The sequence below is a fragment of the Macrosteles quadrilineatus genome, unplaced genomic scaffold (genome assembly GCF_028750875.1).
Source record: "Macrosteles quadrilineatus isolate MER2022 unplaced genomic scaffold, UCM_ALF_1.0 Scaffold_1__1_contigs__length_201487025, whole genome shotgun sequence".
Classification (NCBI taxonomy): Eukaryota; Metazoa; Arthropoda; class Insecta; order Hemiptera; family Cicadellidae; genus Macrosteles; species Macrosteles quadrilineatus.
In genome coordinates, this window is record NW_026542594.1 from 81,625,123 (window position 1) to 81,641,323 (window position 16,201).

The 16,201-nt window shown below is 36.5% G+C and overlaps 1 protein-coding gene across 2 annotated transcripts in view; it reads left to right on the top strand.

Annotated features, from left to right (window-relative positions):
• The window catches only part of LOC128983675 (uncharacterized), a 114,879-nt gene extending 107,046 nt beyond the window's left edge, over positions 1-7,833 (top strand). The window contains exon 3 of one of the 2 annotated variants that reach the window (XM_054403070.1): positions 5,489-7,833. In XM_054403070.1, coding sequence (XP_054259045.1) covers positions 5,489-5,608 — 120 coding nt within the window. In that variant the 3' untranslated portion in view covers positions 5,609-7,833. The remainder of the gene's footprint in view (positions 1-5,488) is intronic. The other variant, XM_054403071.1, reaches the window with a different exon arrangement.
• Positions 7,834-16,201: the final 8,368 nt, after the last annotated feature.

Genomic DNA, 16,201 nt, shown 5'->3' on the forward strand with positions numbered 1-16,201 from the left:
AAGGGAGCCTAGGGCTTAGACTATCTACAATTTTCTTACCTCCCCCTAACTTCTAAGATTATTACTTAATTCTCTACTTATTGAACTGAAAATAATTTTACAGTCAATGCTTAAGCGAATTTCAGTCGTTAAAGCAACTTCTCCAAATCGGGACTCAAACTTGTCTTGTGAAAACTTGTTTGATATTCACCACAAACAACCCCTCTATTAAATACTTTGCAACTGCTAAGTCATCATTGGCTCACAGAAAAAAGTTCCCGGTCAACAATCTGTCCCCCGTGGCACTTTCCCATCACGGAGTCCCCAACGAACCACTCGTTAGGCCTATACTTTTGTACTCTGCACAACTTGCTTCATTGATGTGAATGTTGGAATTTCAATAAAATTAATTTCTAGAAATATTATAAAAGTATGCCGAACGTTAGCACTAGCCTTTCCAAACCCTAGCAGAACGGTTTCATTGTTTATGATAACTGCAACGAGTATAGTAAGCAATAATATTTATATTTCGTTAACATTAATAAACTTGGTAAACGAAATTCACCGACTTACTCCGAGATCTACCAATAACAAAGAACAGTGAACGCTATTGAGGATCGATCATTTTATGCTCATGCATAACAATAAAGCGAAGACTATATTATTCCAATGTTTGTAGACAACTGTTTTTTGTAGACAAATTGACACGAATTGAATTAGAGATTGTTGCACTTCAGTTTCAACAACAAAAACATAACATTAGAACTGAGCTCAGTTCAACTACAGCGGGACGAACTATAACCTTGCTTTCACTATCTCGCGTTATCTTATAAAAATGCACACGTGTAATAGGCGATGCATTTTTCCGTGATAACGTTATCACTTGCAGCGAGATAACAGTGACGGTCGGGAGTCATCTATACACCATTAATGGCCACATGACACATTAAATTACTCCTTTAATTGATCTATATAAGAATTTGTTATTCGTTATTTTTTATTTTACTTGTGTACTCAGAAATAGAAACCACGGTTTTTAGGTTAAAATTGACACCTTGAGAAATGTCTGTTGAATAACTTCACAAACGCAGTTATCAGTCAAGTGGTGATTTATTTGAACTGTTTTTAGCGAATTTCCCATATAGGGAATAAGCTATTACCGTAGTACTCACGGTAAGACCTGGACCCGGGACCAATTTTTTTTTTCGTTTTGAGGTCCCTAGAGGTCAAAAACACCATCCGTTCAAATTCATATATATATATATATTTATATATATATATATGTGTGTGTGTCCGTTAGCGCGATAACTCGAGCAAAAATGATCCGATTTTGATGAAATTTGGTACAAACGTGTAAACCTACGTTTATTCAAACGAGTTCGCGAACCAGCATGATCGGACCATGGGAACGGGGGTTTATGGGGGCTTTTATGGGGTAAAAATGGGTTTTTCCCATTTTTGACCCAAAAAACATAAAATTTTGCAATTTCTTTCGAAACTATTTTGTAGAGCTTAAAAAAACAAATAATTTAGTATATTGAAGCGTTATAATGCGCCTAATGGTTACGGAGAAAATTCCAAAAAATTGTAAATTTAAAATTCCCATGCTATTCTTATGGAGAATAAGTAAACTGTTGTAGTTTGCTTGTTTATAAACATATTTTGCCCAAATTTGAAAAATGTTTTTATTTCTTACTAACTATTAACATTTTACATAAAAAACACTTTTACCCTCCCTGTTGCAGCAAACCTAAGTATGTTTTAAACTGATTCTATTTAAATAGGGAATAAATGTGATATTTTTAAAGATACATTTTAGTGTAAATCCATTCAGGGAAATGGAAATTCGCTTAGTCTGCAGGTTTGCTGCGGCGGGGGTATTATTATGCACTAGCTGTTGTATCCGTGTTTCGTAACGGGAAGAGGACAACATAACAATTTTAATCTTTATAACACTTTTACATCGGTTGTTTCATAGAGAAAAAGCATTAAATATATACTGTCAATTGTTCTGCGGTTACCATGGTTAACATAGGTTCTGGCGCACACCGCTGGGAGCGCCACGCCGTGCAGTTACGTAGCGCCATAGGGGGCATTCACTTCACACGAGCGATTGGGTAGTCCCGCTGCAGCTCGCATTCTTTACTCTTCTTTATGCATACTTTACGCATTGTACTCCATAAACTCCCGCTAGTCCCACGCCCAAAGTCCGATCACGCTGTTTCGCGAACTCGTTCAAATAAACGTATACACACGTTTGAACCTAATTTAATTGAACGCGGGCGATTCTTACTCGAGTTACCCTGCTATGCTAACCATGCTAACGGACACAGCCCACACACACAAACGCACATTCGCTAAAGTCACGTAGGCCTAAATGCATTAACCTTCAGAAAATAAAAATGTTAACTAACATATACAGTAGCACCAACTATCCACTAGGACGCTGATAAGCTGAAAATGTTAACCAACAGATACAGTACAGTAGCACCAACTATCCACTAGGACGCTGATAAGCTGAAAATGTTAACCAACAGATACAGTACAGTAGCACCAACTATCCACGGGAGCGTTTCATAAACTCCAAATTTCACAAACTCCAACGCTTAAAATATTAAATAAACAGAGCGGTTCATAACCTCCAAATTTCATAAGCTCCAAATCTATAACATTCAAATAATCACTGTTTCACAATGTCCAAGTTTCACAAACTCCAACGTTTAAATATTAAATAAACAGAGCGATTCATAATGTCCAAATTTCATAACCTCCAACGGTACAGTCTGGGCCAGAAGTCTCTCTAGTGGTTGCCACAGTCAGATAGCAGGCACCGTTCGCCAGCGCTCAACTACTGATTATACGTACATTTTAGCGAATTTCCCTATAGGGAAGTAGCTATTACCGTAGGTGGCATGGTAAGACCTAGGTGCGGGACCGATTTACTTTTTTCATTTTGATGTCCCCAGAGGCCAAAAACACCATTCGTTCAAATTTTTATATATGTATATATATATATATATATATATAGATATATATATAGATTTATATATATATATATGTCCGTGAACACGATAACTTGAGTAATTTTTATCCGATTTTGATGAAATTTGGTTTGAAGGTGTAAGGCGGGATAAACTTGAATGAGTTCGCGAACCAGCATGATCGGACCATGGGAACGGGGTTTTACGGGGGGTTTTATGGGGTAAAAATTGTTTTTTCAAATTTTTGACCCTACAAACGCAAAATTTCCCAATTTCTCTTCAGACCTTCTTAAAGGGCTTAAAAAAACAAATAATTTAGTATATCAAAGTGTTTTTGTACTATTATTAGTAACGGAGAAAATTCAAATAATTGTTATTTTAAAATTCCCATGTTATTCTTATGGGGAATATTGTAAAATGTTGTAGTATGCTTGTTTATGGATATATTTTGATCAAACTTGGTAAATTATTTATTTTATACTAAGTTATTAATATTTCTCTAAAAAACACACTTTTTTACCCTCCCTGTAGCAGCAAGCCTATGTACTCATAAAAATGAATGTTAATTAAATACATTTAATTGAAAATCAATTCAGGCAACTGGAAATTCGCTTAGTCGGCAGGTTTGCTGCGGCGGGGGTATTAATGATTGAAGAACACTCAGATGTGTGACTCAAATATGTGTTAGCACACAATGTGCAAATCAAATTTACATTTTAGCGAATTTCCCCTATAGGGAATAAGCTATTACCGTAGTAATCATGGTAAGACCTGGTCCCGGGACCGATTTACTTTTTCGTTTTGAGGTCCCTAGAGACCAAAAACACCATCAGTTATATATATATATATATATATATATATATATATATGTGTGTGTCCGTTAGCGCGATAACTCGAGCAAAAATCATCCGATTTTGATAAAATTTGGTACAAACGTGTAAACCTACGTTTATTCGAACGAGTTCGCGAACCAGCATGATCTTGTGATTCTTGTGACGCTACTATACAGTTTTTTGCTGTGCAAAATAAAGATGATTTGATTTATTATTTGATTTGATTTGATCGGACTATGGGAACTCTTAAGAATATATACTTATACTCTTAAGAAAGCAATTACGGAGCAACAATGATACTTCGTGTTACACCGCTACAACAGTAGAACGTGTAGCGCCTACATACCGAACCACGGCAACATCTGCAGCGACTTCTGGCAGAGACTGTACCGTTGGAGCTTATGAAACTTGGAGGTTATGAACCGCTCTCTTTATTTGATATTTAAACGTTGGAGTTTGTGAAATTTGGACATTGTGAATCGGTGATTATTTGAAAGTTATAGTTTTGGAGTTTATGAAATTTGGAGGTTATGAAACGCACTGTTTATTTAATACTTTAGACGTTGGAGTTTGTGAAATTTGGACATTATGAACCTCACCCCTATCCACTAGGACGCTGATAAGCTGCAAATCACTTTTCAGCCGATTGAGACTTCCATCTTGTTATCAGTGACGACGTTATCTCATTCCACAACTTACATAAACCAGCAAACTTCCTCATCACCATCACTCGACACTCGACCTACAACATTCTTTATTACTAGTCAATGGATTCGTAAATCACGTGTTATTACGACCACTTAGTTGTACACGTTATTAATCTTAAAGATTTTCATTTACTATGGAATTTGTATTTGGTACTCAGATAAAATGTTTAAAAGTTGATTCAGAGTTCCGAAACCCATGTGTGTAACTACATTATACATTTCTTTATCGTAAATGGTGGTACCGAAATGAAATCCCATATTTTGCGTACACACTGGATGTAGAACCGAGACATTGCTAAAGTAAAAGAAGTCACTTAATTACGGACGTGTTAATAAACTTATGCTATAAAAGAACTTAGCCTGATCAAGAGAGTGGGCAGCTGAACAGTGAACGTCTTCGACATTTTGCTTTATTTCTTCTTATCGCTGGAACTCTTGAACCATTTACTGATTCCTTCTTTTATGACCAGGATATAAAATAGTCCAGCTATAACTTTATATTTCGTACACTAGACTGTTGTGCTTATTGTGATTGAAACCTTGGCTGGAAGAGATACGGTTTTACATTTTTATTAAGACTTTCTTTACTATTCCAGTTTGTTTTTATTATTTTTTAAATACGTATATAAGTTTATTATTAAAATTATTAAATAAGTAAGTACGGTACCTAATGGTAATAACGAATTAAGAGGATTTAAGTTTCTATAAACGTTAATGTTCATCAGTCATCAAAAATAGTTATTATTCACTTAATATTTAAACTATAAATAACGTTTTCCATCATAGTTTAATGCCAATTTTACAGTTTATAGATATGCGTACATGATAGCTTGGTTAACATTAACAAGTTTGCAGATCATAGACATACTTACCTAGATGATAGATTGATTCACATGAGTTAGCAGTTCATGGACATGCCAACATGATAGCTTGGTTTACATTATTGAGTTTATTTGCAGTTGCTACATGATAGTTTGTTTTTTTTCAGCAGAGCCCAAGGGTGCTGGTGCCAGGAGATTACGTCAAACATGATGATCTCAAACCTGCTTCTCCATCCAGTGTGTACTCCGATGACAAGTCCAGTCTTTCAGGGTCCGTCGACACATAAGTCGTACAGATCTGTCTGTCCTCCGTCATTCGACTAGTCATCCACACTGTGTACCCTGCATGCGACATGTTGCTACTTGCTACACTCCATCCTCCACATGAAAACTCCTGGCAAATATTATCTCAATGGATGTAACAATTTAGTAGTCATGAATAGACTTTCATCTATTGATTTTTCAATATTATAAGTGGATAAGATAAAAGTTTAAATATTTTAACTACGTTGTAAAATGTACCGGTACTGTATATTAGCTATAGACGATGGTTTGATGTTAGATGTTTTGCGAGAAATGCACCAAAGTTGCTAAACCTGTATTGATATTGTGATATGTATCTGTGTGTCTTTAAGTGATTATTTGAATTTGCCAAATAATTAAATGATTAACTACTTTTGCATTTAAGTCATATTCTATAGTTGTTCCCTAAGCCACGGTAATCAATAAATTTCTTTTTTGAACTGAAAAAAATGTGGTAAATGTAAATCTATAATATACCGTTATGGATCATATTTTAAAAAGTTTCAGCTTATTTCTAATCGGTTCTTAACCTCAAGTTTACTTTATAGGCTATATTTTGTGGTACCGAGTATTCACGAACAGCATGTACTTCATATGACGTTCGTTATGTATATCTTGGAACCTCTTGGTCATATTTTTGTTTTAAAGGTTTACATTTTGGTGGCGAAACCCACATGAATCCCTACATAAATTATTTTTCATTGAAATCGTGTAATACTAAGTCGTCTCTAGATATGCTCTATGAATACTGAAGCACTTAATAAACTATGAAACATGAGAAGTGTTTTTTTTTATATTTTATCTCCAAGTTCTTGTATTGTTGTAACTCTGTTTCCTCTAAAACCATTGGGACTTTTTTGTTGTATTCGAGGCTTACAAATACAATTATAAGGGTGTCCCGTAACTCTCTAGACACTTGTATATAGCGTTATTGCTTATGTCAAGACAAACACATTTCACCATAGGAACATGGGTCCGTGGTGTCTAGTTTACTGACTGTCGGTATTTATGTGTTTTTTACAAAAAAAATAATAACTCCTTAAAAGGACTCCGTAAAAAACACATAAATACCGACAGTCGGTAAACTAGACACCACAGACCCATGTTCCTATGGTGAAATGTGTTTGTCTTGACCTAAGGAATAACGCTATATACAAGTGTCCAGAGAGTTACGGGACACCCTTTATATCACTTTGAAACTTAATTAATAGAATCGGTAAAAAACGACAGTATGGTCTTATGCAAGACTTCAGGACATGCCTCCCTTATTGCTTCTTTGGGATTTTTTTCTTTCTGTTATATACTTAATTGTTATCTGTAGTCTATTGTACGAATCGTAATTAATGTTTAACCAAGTTAGACTCATGTATATAAGTGTATAAATAATTATAGGTGTAGTTTTGTATTTTTGTTCAGGAAAAGTGTGAAAGTTTTTATGATACAGATTTAAAAGATTAATTTTTATTTACTTTAAAATAAACCGTTTCATAAAAGGTTTTTAAACAAAACACATAATTTTGCACAACTTATAGCCAGCAAGATAAACCAATTCTCTGGTTATGTTTTTTATTCAAGTTTCCACTTCTGAAGTGTTTTTTTTTTATTGCAGATAATGGGGTTTGGTCATTTTTTACATGATATTATTTATCTTTTGTATCGAAGTTTGTCATACATAGTTATTTTATAGCTACCTTCAGTAGTATATGTTGCTATTTTAAGAAAATGTATTTTTTATATAAGATAATAAAATATAAAATAATAAACATTAATGTTAAGACGAAGTATGTGGCTTGCAACTATCCATTGTTATGTTCAAAACTAAGTACTGTAGTTTGAATATAATATTATTTTTTTATCTGTTTAAAACAATTAATACAAAAATGAATATCAAATATTAATATAAAAATTCAATGGCTGTCTAATTGATAAATGTGTAATTATATTTTTATCATAATGAAGTAATATTCATGTTTTTCTGGCTAAATATATTCAACATTAAGTTCCTACGGTTCAATAAATTAAGTTATAGACAAATATGGAAGAATAGTTTATTTTAGGATATTTAAATGCATGAAAAAAATTATCTGGATACCTTCTTCAGCACAGTCTATTAAAGTTGTGATTGTGCTCATTTAACAACAAACCCACTATGTGGTATCATTTAAAGTGGTACTTAATTATGTTCAATAAAAATATTTAAAAAAAAACATACCGTCTCTATAACTGATAAAACCTTTTAATTATTTGAAAAAATTGATAATTCTAAGCACTGTACAGGTTTGAAATAACCTTGGATGATAAGATTGGTTTTCTTTAAACATTTTAAGTTACTATAACATATCTTATTTCATGCAAACCAAATAATAAACAAAAGTTCCATACAAAATAACTTCAAAAGCATTATTATATTTTAAATATCCAAGAAACTATAAAAACTGGGACATAATTTCATTTCATTTTTCCTTCATTTATTCACTAAACGGAATACCCAATACAGTGAAAGTACATTGTTGTGCATGCTAACAGTAACAAATCAACTATAGATCAAGAGTAAATATATTGTTGCGGGCTTAACAGGTTCTTTACAATAAAAACTTGGCGATTTTATAATAACTAATTGTTGTATACGCAGACCACAATTTCGATGCCAGTGTCCTTAAAGAATTCCTGCACCATATTTCTTACAATCCTCCATTCCAATCCGTCATAACCACATCCCAGCCTGGGAATAGCAAGCTTTTTGATTCCAATCCGAAGGAGCTTGTCACGCAGGTCTAGCAGGCTTTTCTCCAACGATTTGTAGGAAGGCTTCTTGTTTGAAGTTTCCTTCGTTACGAGGTAGAACAAATACTGTCCGTTGTGCTTCAGGTGAAGGGTTGTGCCAATGGCGGGGCTCTGACGCTCAAGATCTTCGGTCCCCCTAAACTTTTTCCTGAAGGGCTATACATCGCGACGCTCTCAGGTATATTCCACTGGTAAGGTGATGATGTCCTTGTATATCAGCCTCGGTCCTTCGTTTCCACGTCTCTCAGGCACGACGTCTCTTGGCTCGGTTGAGAGGTTCCGAACTTGTTGTTCCTCTTGTTTGCCGTGATCTCCTTTGTAGGGTGAAAGCCTGTTGAAATGGACTATTTTGGGTTTGCTGTTTGGTTGCCTATTAATCCGGTAGATGACGTCATTTAGACGGGAAATGACTTTACAGGGTCCTTCCCATGAGTTCTGGAGTTTTGGCGAATATCCGCGACACCTTCGCAGATTGGAGGTCTCCAAGTGTGAACCCTCCTTTCTCGGCCTTCACGTCGTACTCCCCTTCATTGTGTCACTTGCTCCAGATATGTTGTGACGAACTTTCTCATGTTTTCTCATGTATCTCGTCCATCCTCTTCCGCAGATTGGATACGAAGTCCTCGTCAACCACACATTCATCTGGTTTCAAACCATACTGCAGGTCGCATGGAAGACGGAGCTCTCGGCCGAAAACTACGTTGGCTGGAGTCTGGCCGGTGGTTTCGTTGACAGAACTCCTATACGCAAGTAGGAACAGGTGCAGGTATTGGTCCCAGTCCTGCTGATGTTCGGAGACAACTTTTGACAGATATCTTTCCATCGTCCTGTTCATGCGTTTGGCCATGCCATCTGACTGTGGATGAAGAGGTGTTGTTCGAGTCTTCCGGATACCAAGAACTTCACACATTCTAAAGAATACCGCTAACTCAAAATTTCTTCCTTGGTCAGAATGAAGTTCGAGCGGGACGCCAAATCTGCTCACCAATTCTTTGATTAATATATCTGCAACTGTTACCGCTTCCTGGTTAGGCAATGCATAGGCCTCTACCCATTTGCTGAAGTAATCCATTGCAACCAAAATAAATCTATTTCCAGAATCGGACATGGGGAACGGTCCTGCTACGTCAATGGTGATGCGCTCAAACGGGGTACCTAAGTTGTATTTTCTCATTGGGGCTTTTCGTTTGTTAACAGGGCTATTTGAAGTTGCGCAGGTCGCACACCTCCTGCACCAGTCTATAACGTCATATTTCTGATTAGCCCAGAAGAAGCGCCCCCTTACTTTCACCAGTGTACGATGTACCCCTAGATGGCCTCCAGAAATTCCACCGTGCACTTCCCTTAGCACTTCAGGAACCCTCTTCCTTGGAATAATTAGTTGGAGTTTTTGGTACCCTCCTTCCTCTGATTCGACGACTCGCTTCAAAACTCCTTCTTCCATTAAAATCGAGTTCCACTGCGCCCAGTAGGTTTTGGCGTTCTTAGGCAATGGAGCAATATCCTGCCACGATGGTCTTCCTTTATTGTCCATCTTCCACTGCATAACTTGTCTTAGGTCTGGGTCTTCCTTCTGGTCCTCTGACAGATTCTTACTGTCCCATTCGTCGTCAACGGTGGTCACGCGATGAACCGATGCACTTTTGTCTTCCTTACTTGTGCAGTGCACGCAGTTGTCCCCGCACGTTCTTCTAGATAGTGCATCTGCATTCCTGTGGCTCGGTCCCGCACGATGGATTGATTCGATGTCATACTCCTGTGACCTTTCTAACCATCTTGCAACCTGTCCTTCAGGAGACTTTAATCTTAGCAACCACATCAGTGCGGCATGGTCCGTTCTCAAGAGAAACCTTCTTCCATACAGATACTTATGAAAGTGTTCTATGGACTTAAAAACTGCGAGAAGCTCCCTCCTGGTGACACAGCACAGTGAATTGTCAAAGTCCTGTCCCAATAGAGAACGCTGTCTTCTCATTGTCTTCAGGAGCGAGCCCGACCTGCCAGTTGCCACTTCTGAGATCTAAAGTTGAGAATATTTTACATCCTCCCAGAGTGTCGAGTGTGTCATCAATCCTGAATAGAGGGTAACTGCCTTTATGGTGACATTGTTTTGAAGTCGGTAGTCTACGCAAAATCTTGTTGAGCCGTCTTTCTTTTTCACAAGTACCATAGGTGACACCCAAGGGCTGCTAGAAGGCTCGATGACACCATCCGCTTCTATCTCCCTTATGATTTTCTCGGCTTCGTCACGTTTTGCCAGTGGGAGTCGTCTAGGAGTCTGGCGTATGGGGTTTGCATCTCCGGTGTCTATCTTGTGCTGTACTATATTTGTTCTTCTGGCTTTATTAAGTATTTTTAAGAAATGTATAGTAGTTATTTGTACTGAATTTTATTCTATTTCAGAATATCACATCCACTTTGGTCGATTTCCCCTCCATTTAAAAGCTATTGGCAATAAGCTTAGTGATCTCCAAATTTATAGTGGTGAGAAAATACTGAATTAGATATATTTCTTTTAAACTTTGTAAAACTAAATCTAGACATCTCCTGGACCGATTTTGTTACTTAATGGATCGTTTGTTAATTTGCGTATATTTGCAAATAACTATGAAAGTTTGATTGTATTACATACTAGCTGTAACCCGCGGGCTTTGCCCCGTTTAACTTCTTAATTTTCAAGATGATCTCGTTCGCATGGCTCAATCACGTCCTGGTTGAAGTTCGTTCGCTACGCTCACTCACCTTTAGGTAGGAGCTCGTTCGCTACGCTCACTCACCTTTACGTTGGAGCTCGTTCGCTACGCTAACTCGCCTCCAGGTTGAAGTTCGTTCGCTACGCTCATTCACCTTTTGGTTGCAAATAAGCTGTTGTCAAAAATTTAAAAAAATTACAGGTCTGCACCCTGTTGTAACTTGTAACTTTAATGCTATTGAACATCATAGAACAGAACCAACTTGTTTAATTGAAACAGCTGTTAAGATTCATTAATTCCATTTCTCATAAGGTTAACATGGGAAACTCCAGAGCCACTGGGGCGGAGCCCAGAGGTCGGAGGGTAAAATCCTTTCTTAGTGAGCGTCTACTACCCAAAAGGAAGATGCCTGCCAAGTTTCAGGTTCCTAGGTCTTATGGTTTCTGAGATTTCGTGATGAGTGAGTGAATGAATGAGTCAGTGGTATTTGAGCTTTATTGAGCGGAGCGAGCGAAGCTCTTTGAGATCGGACCTTATGCAAACTATGTAATCAATTAACTCAATAACGACTGAACATATTGAATCCAAACTTACCTGGGGTATTTCGACAAATATTTTTTATTTTTCGAAACAAACAAATTTCAATTTGATGATACCTGTACAATTTAAGACTGGCATAAATTTTGCAATGTTTAACATGAGTCTTATGAGTTGCCATGATGGTTACGAGATAACAACGTAGATGTAAACAAAGAATCTTAGCGTATGCGACTCGACATTCTGTACCCACGGGCACCTCAGCTTGCACATGCACATCACAATATATGGCCTATTAACAAAAGACAGTACAAAAGAAAAGGAGTCCGATGAATACCATTAAGCGTTGATTAACAATACACCGATTCGCATAATTTCTGGCGGCCTTACTGAATTATTCCAAGCAGATTATTTCTTTTAATTGTTGTTATTCTTTTTGTGATAAATATTAGTCCGGAGTGTGGTAACTGTTTATGACGATTTGATTAAGGTATCTGTTATCCTAAAATGCTATGGGAAGGGAGGGAAACAGGTCCGCGACGTAGGAAGTCGTGAAGGAAGCAGTAAAGGTGAGCGGTCCGGAATGTGGGAACTGTTTATGACGATTAGATTAAGGTATATGCAATCCTAAAAAGCAATGGGAAGGGAGGGAAACTGGTCCGCGACGTAGGAAATGGTGAAGGAAGTAGTAAAGGTGAGTAGTCCGGAGTGTGGGTAATGTTTATGACGATTAGATTAAGGTATCTACAATCCTAAAATGCTATGGGAAGGGAGGAAAACAGGTCCGCGGCGTAGGAAGTGGTGAAGGAAGTAGTAAAGGCGAGTAGTCCGGAGTGTGGGAACTATTAATGACGATTAGGTTAAGGTATCTGTTATCCTAAAATGCTATGGGAAGGGAGGAAAACAGGTCCGCGGCGTAGGAAGTGGCGAAGGAAGTAGTAAAGGCGAGTAGTCCGGACTGTGGGAACGATTAATGACGATTAGATTAAGGTATCTGTTATCCTAAAATGCAATGGGAAGGGAGGGAAACAGGTCCGCGACGTAGGAAGTAGTGAAGGACGCAGTAAATAGAAGTCCACTTTAACTAAGGCGTGTAAATAATTGGTTAGGCTTGTACAGTTACGATTACGATGCGTAGGCCTAATGCCTAGACTGCTAGGCCTATACAGAAGTTCAGTTATAGCTATTTATTATAATTAAATATTTAACTAAACTTGTTAACTTGTGTTTTCCAATTTATAACATATAAGTGTGGAAATAATTTTCTCTGTGCAGATATACAGACACAGTTACAATTACACATGCCAATGTTGTAAATATATGTTCAGTAATTTATGGCTGTTTGTTTAAATGTATATATTTTTTATTTGAAAGTCTGACACCATCAATCCCTTTAGGGTAAAAGATGAAGATAATAAGGTAATAATTACAAAAAGTAGAGCCTAGACTGCTTGGCCTGTACGGGAGTCCAGTTATAAAATAAGCGTGATGAAATATTTCTATTTTTTCCGTAATACTATAAGATGAATTATTACAGCTAACAGAACAGCATGTTGGCACTTTTATGTCAGGTTGAAAATTTAGTACAACCCAATAAATAGGCTTTACTTCAACACAGTGCAGGTTCTCAAATTAAATTGCCATAGCCTAATATAAAAACGTCTTTTATATTTTATTTTAATAATTTTGTTGTACAGTAGTTTATTATGCATATACAGTATTTTACTTAATCATGCTGTAATTTAGCATGAGGAATAAATATATTCTTGTTTAATTCATCAATTCTCTATCCAGTGCCGTCTTTAAAATCTAATCTATTTATTGAGTACAGTAGGCCTATTTTGGCAACGGAGCGGAGCTAGCGCAAACGTCACCAATTCAATGCCAGTAGCGTCGCGGCAACCACCATCTTTTTCAGGGTATCATCAGCTCTTGAAATTAGCCACGCCTTATTTCCTGTGGTGACCATTGACTATGGTATTGCTATATATAGTCACCTTCTTCTGTCATTCTGTTCGCTGAGCAAAGTTTACTAATTGGCTAAATGTTTTAGTTGGAGAAAATGAGAAGGAAGCCTATATGCTTATTACATAAATGGGAGCTACACAAACATTAGGATATTGACAAAATAATACTTATCTTTATGCTATTACAAACACACAGTTTTACTATTACTCATATATACAAGTAAAAATCAATGACCTAATAGAAACAGCTGACTGGATTCATATTTCCTTCAACTCTTCCAACCAACCACGAGAATTCAATTGGATTGTTGCTATGGTGACGTCATCATGTATTCAATTTGAATCATGAAAACAAATTAAAGTTATTTGTTTATATCAAAGCTTGCTTACTCCGCTCAATTGGCGGACCTGAGGCCGCATGCCTAGTATATATATAGATTTGAGGTGAAAAAATAAAAATAAACAATAATACATTTTAAACGCCTTCCTTTAGCGAATTTCCCATATAGGGAATAAGCTATTACCGTAGTACTCATGGTAAGACCTAGACCCAGGACCGATTTATTTTTTGTTTTGAGGTCCCTAGAGGCCAAAAACACCATCCATTCAAATTCATATGTGTATATATATATATATATATTTATATATATATGTGTGTGTCCGTTAGCGCGATTACTCGAGAAAAAATGATCTGATTTTGATGAATTTCTGTACAAACGTGTAAACTTACGTTTATTTGATAGAGTTCGCAAAACAGCATAATCGGACCATGGGAACGGCGGTTTATTGTCAGGTGTTGTTTGGCGGAGTTTTATGGGGTAAAAATGGGTTTTTCCCATTTTTGACCCTATAAACAAAAAAAATTTAATTTTTTTTTAAATCGTTTCGAAGAGCTTAAAAAAAGAAATAATTTAGTATATTGAAGCGCTCTTGTATGCCTAACGGTCACGGAGAAAATTCAAAAATAGTGTAATAGTGTAATTTATTTCATCCTATACTATTGACGTATGGTAAAAAAACCATTTTACCTTCCCCGTAGCAGCAAACCTAAGCACTCGTTCAATCTAATGTTATTAAAATTAGGAATAAATATGTCTTATCTGTGAACATATTTTAGTACAAATGTAATCAGACAAGTTGAAATTCACAAAGTCTGCAGGTTTGCTGTGGCGGGGGTATTTCAAGTTTATATTTCCAAGTTTATATTTGTAGCCAACTTTTAGGCTGACTTTATTGAGTATCTATCTATACAATACGTGAAGCTGTTTTTTGTTAACGCAACTCCTCCCTTATTTGTCGACCAATTTCAACGTTTAGGTGTCAAAAGATTCGTCTCAATATTTAGTTTTGCAATAAGGTTTTAGAGTTTTAAATTCCTACTCTTAAGGGCATGAGACCCTCTCAAAGGTACATAGATACATATAGATGATATGAATAACATTTGCCAGTTCTGCTAGGATGCAACTAACTTTGGAAGTGAAAAAATATACGAAGCACATAGTTTTGTCACGGTGGTAAAGTAAACTTGCAAGCCTAATGTCAGATCAAATGAATGCATGCAAGAAATATTTACTTCTAACACTGACAAATCAAGATATTTCAAAATATTTGGTACAAAACTATAATAATGCCTGCATTGACTATGATAATTTCAAGTAGTAAGATTATACCAAATCTTGGCGGGCCTTATGCTTTTATTGTAAACATTTGTATTACTCGCTCTACTTCAATTGAGAAAAACGCAAATGGATTGTTTTTTTTTTTTTTTTAGGTTGGCAACCTCTTTTAACCTTGCATTTGCCTTTCCACATGGACTACAGATCCGACATCGCTGCCTTGGGTCCGAAGTCCGTGACGCTACCAACTGAGCCACCGACTCGCCTAATAAATGCTAAACGATCTGCTTCAATTCGAGTTAACATGTTGCAGAAAAGTTTTTCCAGCATTGAGAATTTTACTTCTAGGTTATGCCAGTTCCTCGTGTAGTTACGGTCAAGTTTATTTTTATGATTCATGAGAAGCAAAATAATATACGCTGTTCAAAAAGAGAAAATGAAAATTACTATCTAAATCTTTATAGCTACAAGAGTTATCCAACCTATTTCGACAAATGAATCCATACTTTCAAAACTTTGGGACAGGTATTAAGAGAAACTCCACTGAACAACGTGAGAACGCTCTGATGCAAGGCATAACTGTGACTGACAGACAACACGTTAAAATACGTTAACCAGCTTAATAGCGTTACTGCTTTTGCTTATTCAAAGCAGATTATGGCTGTCCAGTTGGTAACCCAGAGTTTGTGGGTAAAAATGGAGCACATGAAATGGTTGGTATCAACCTACTTTTCAGGATTCTCTACCGAGAAAATTCATTTATTAGGGGGATGTTTCAAATCAAAGAAATAAAATGACCCAACTTAAATTACTTAAAACAAGTTATCAGTAAGACAACAGTTTTATTCAATTCTCAATGCTGGAAAAACTTTGTTGCAACATGTTAACTCGAATTGAAGCAGATCGTTTAGCATTCATTAGAAATAATGTAGGTGAACCTTGACGACGCAAATAGAGATATTTAAAATTAGTTTCTAACA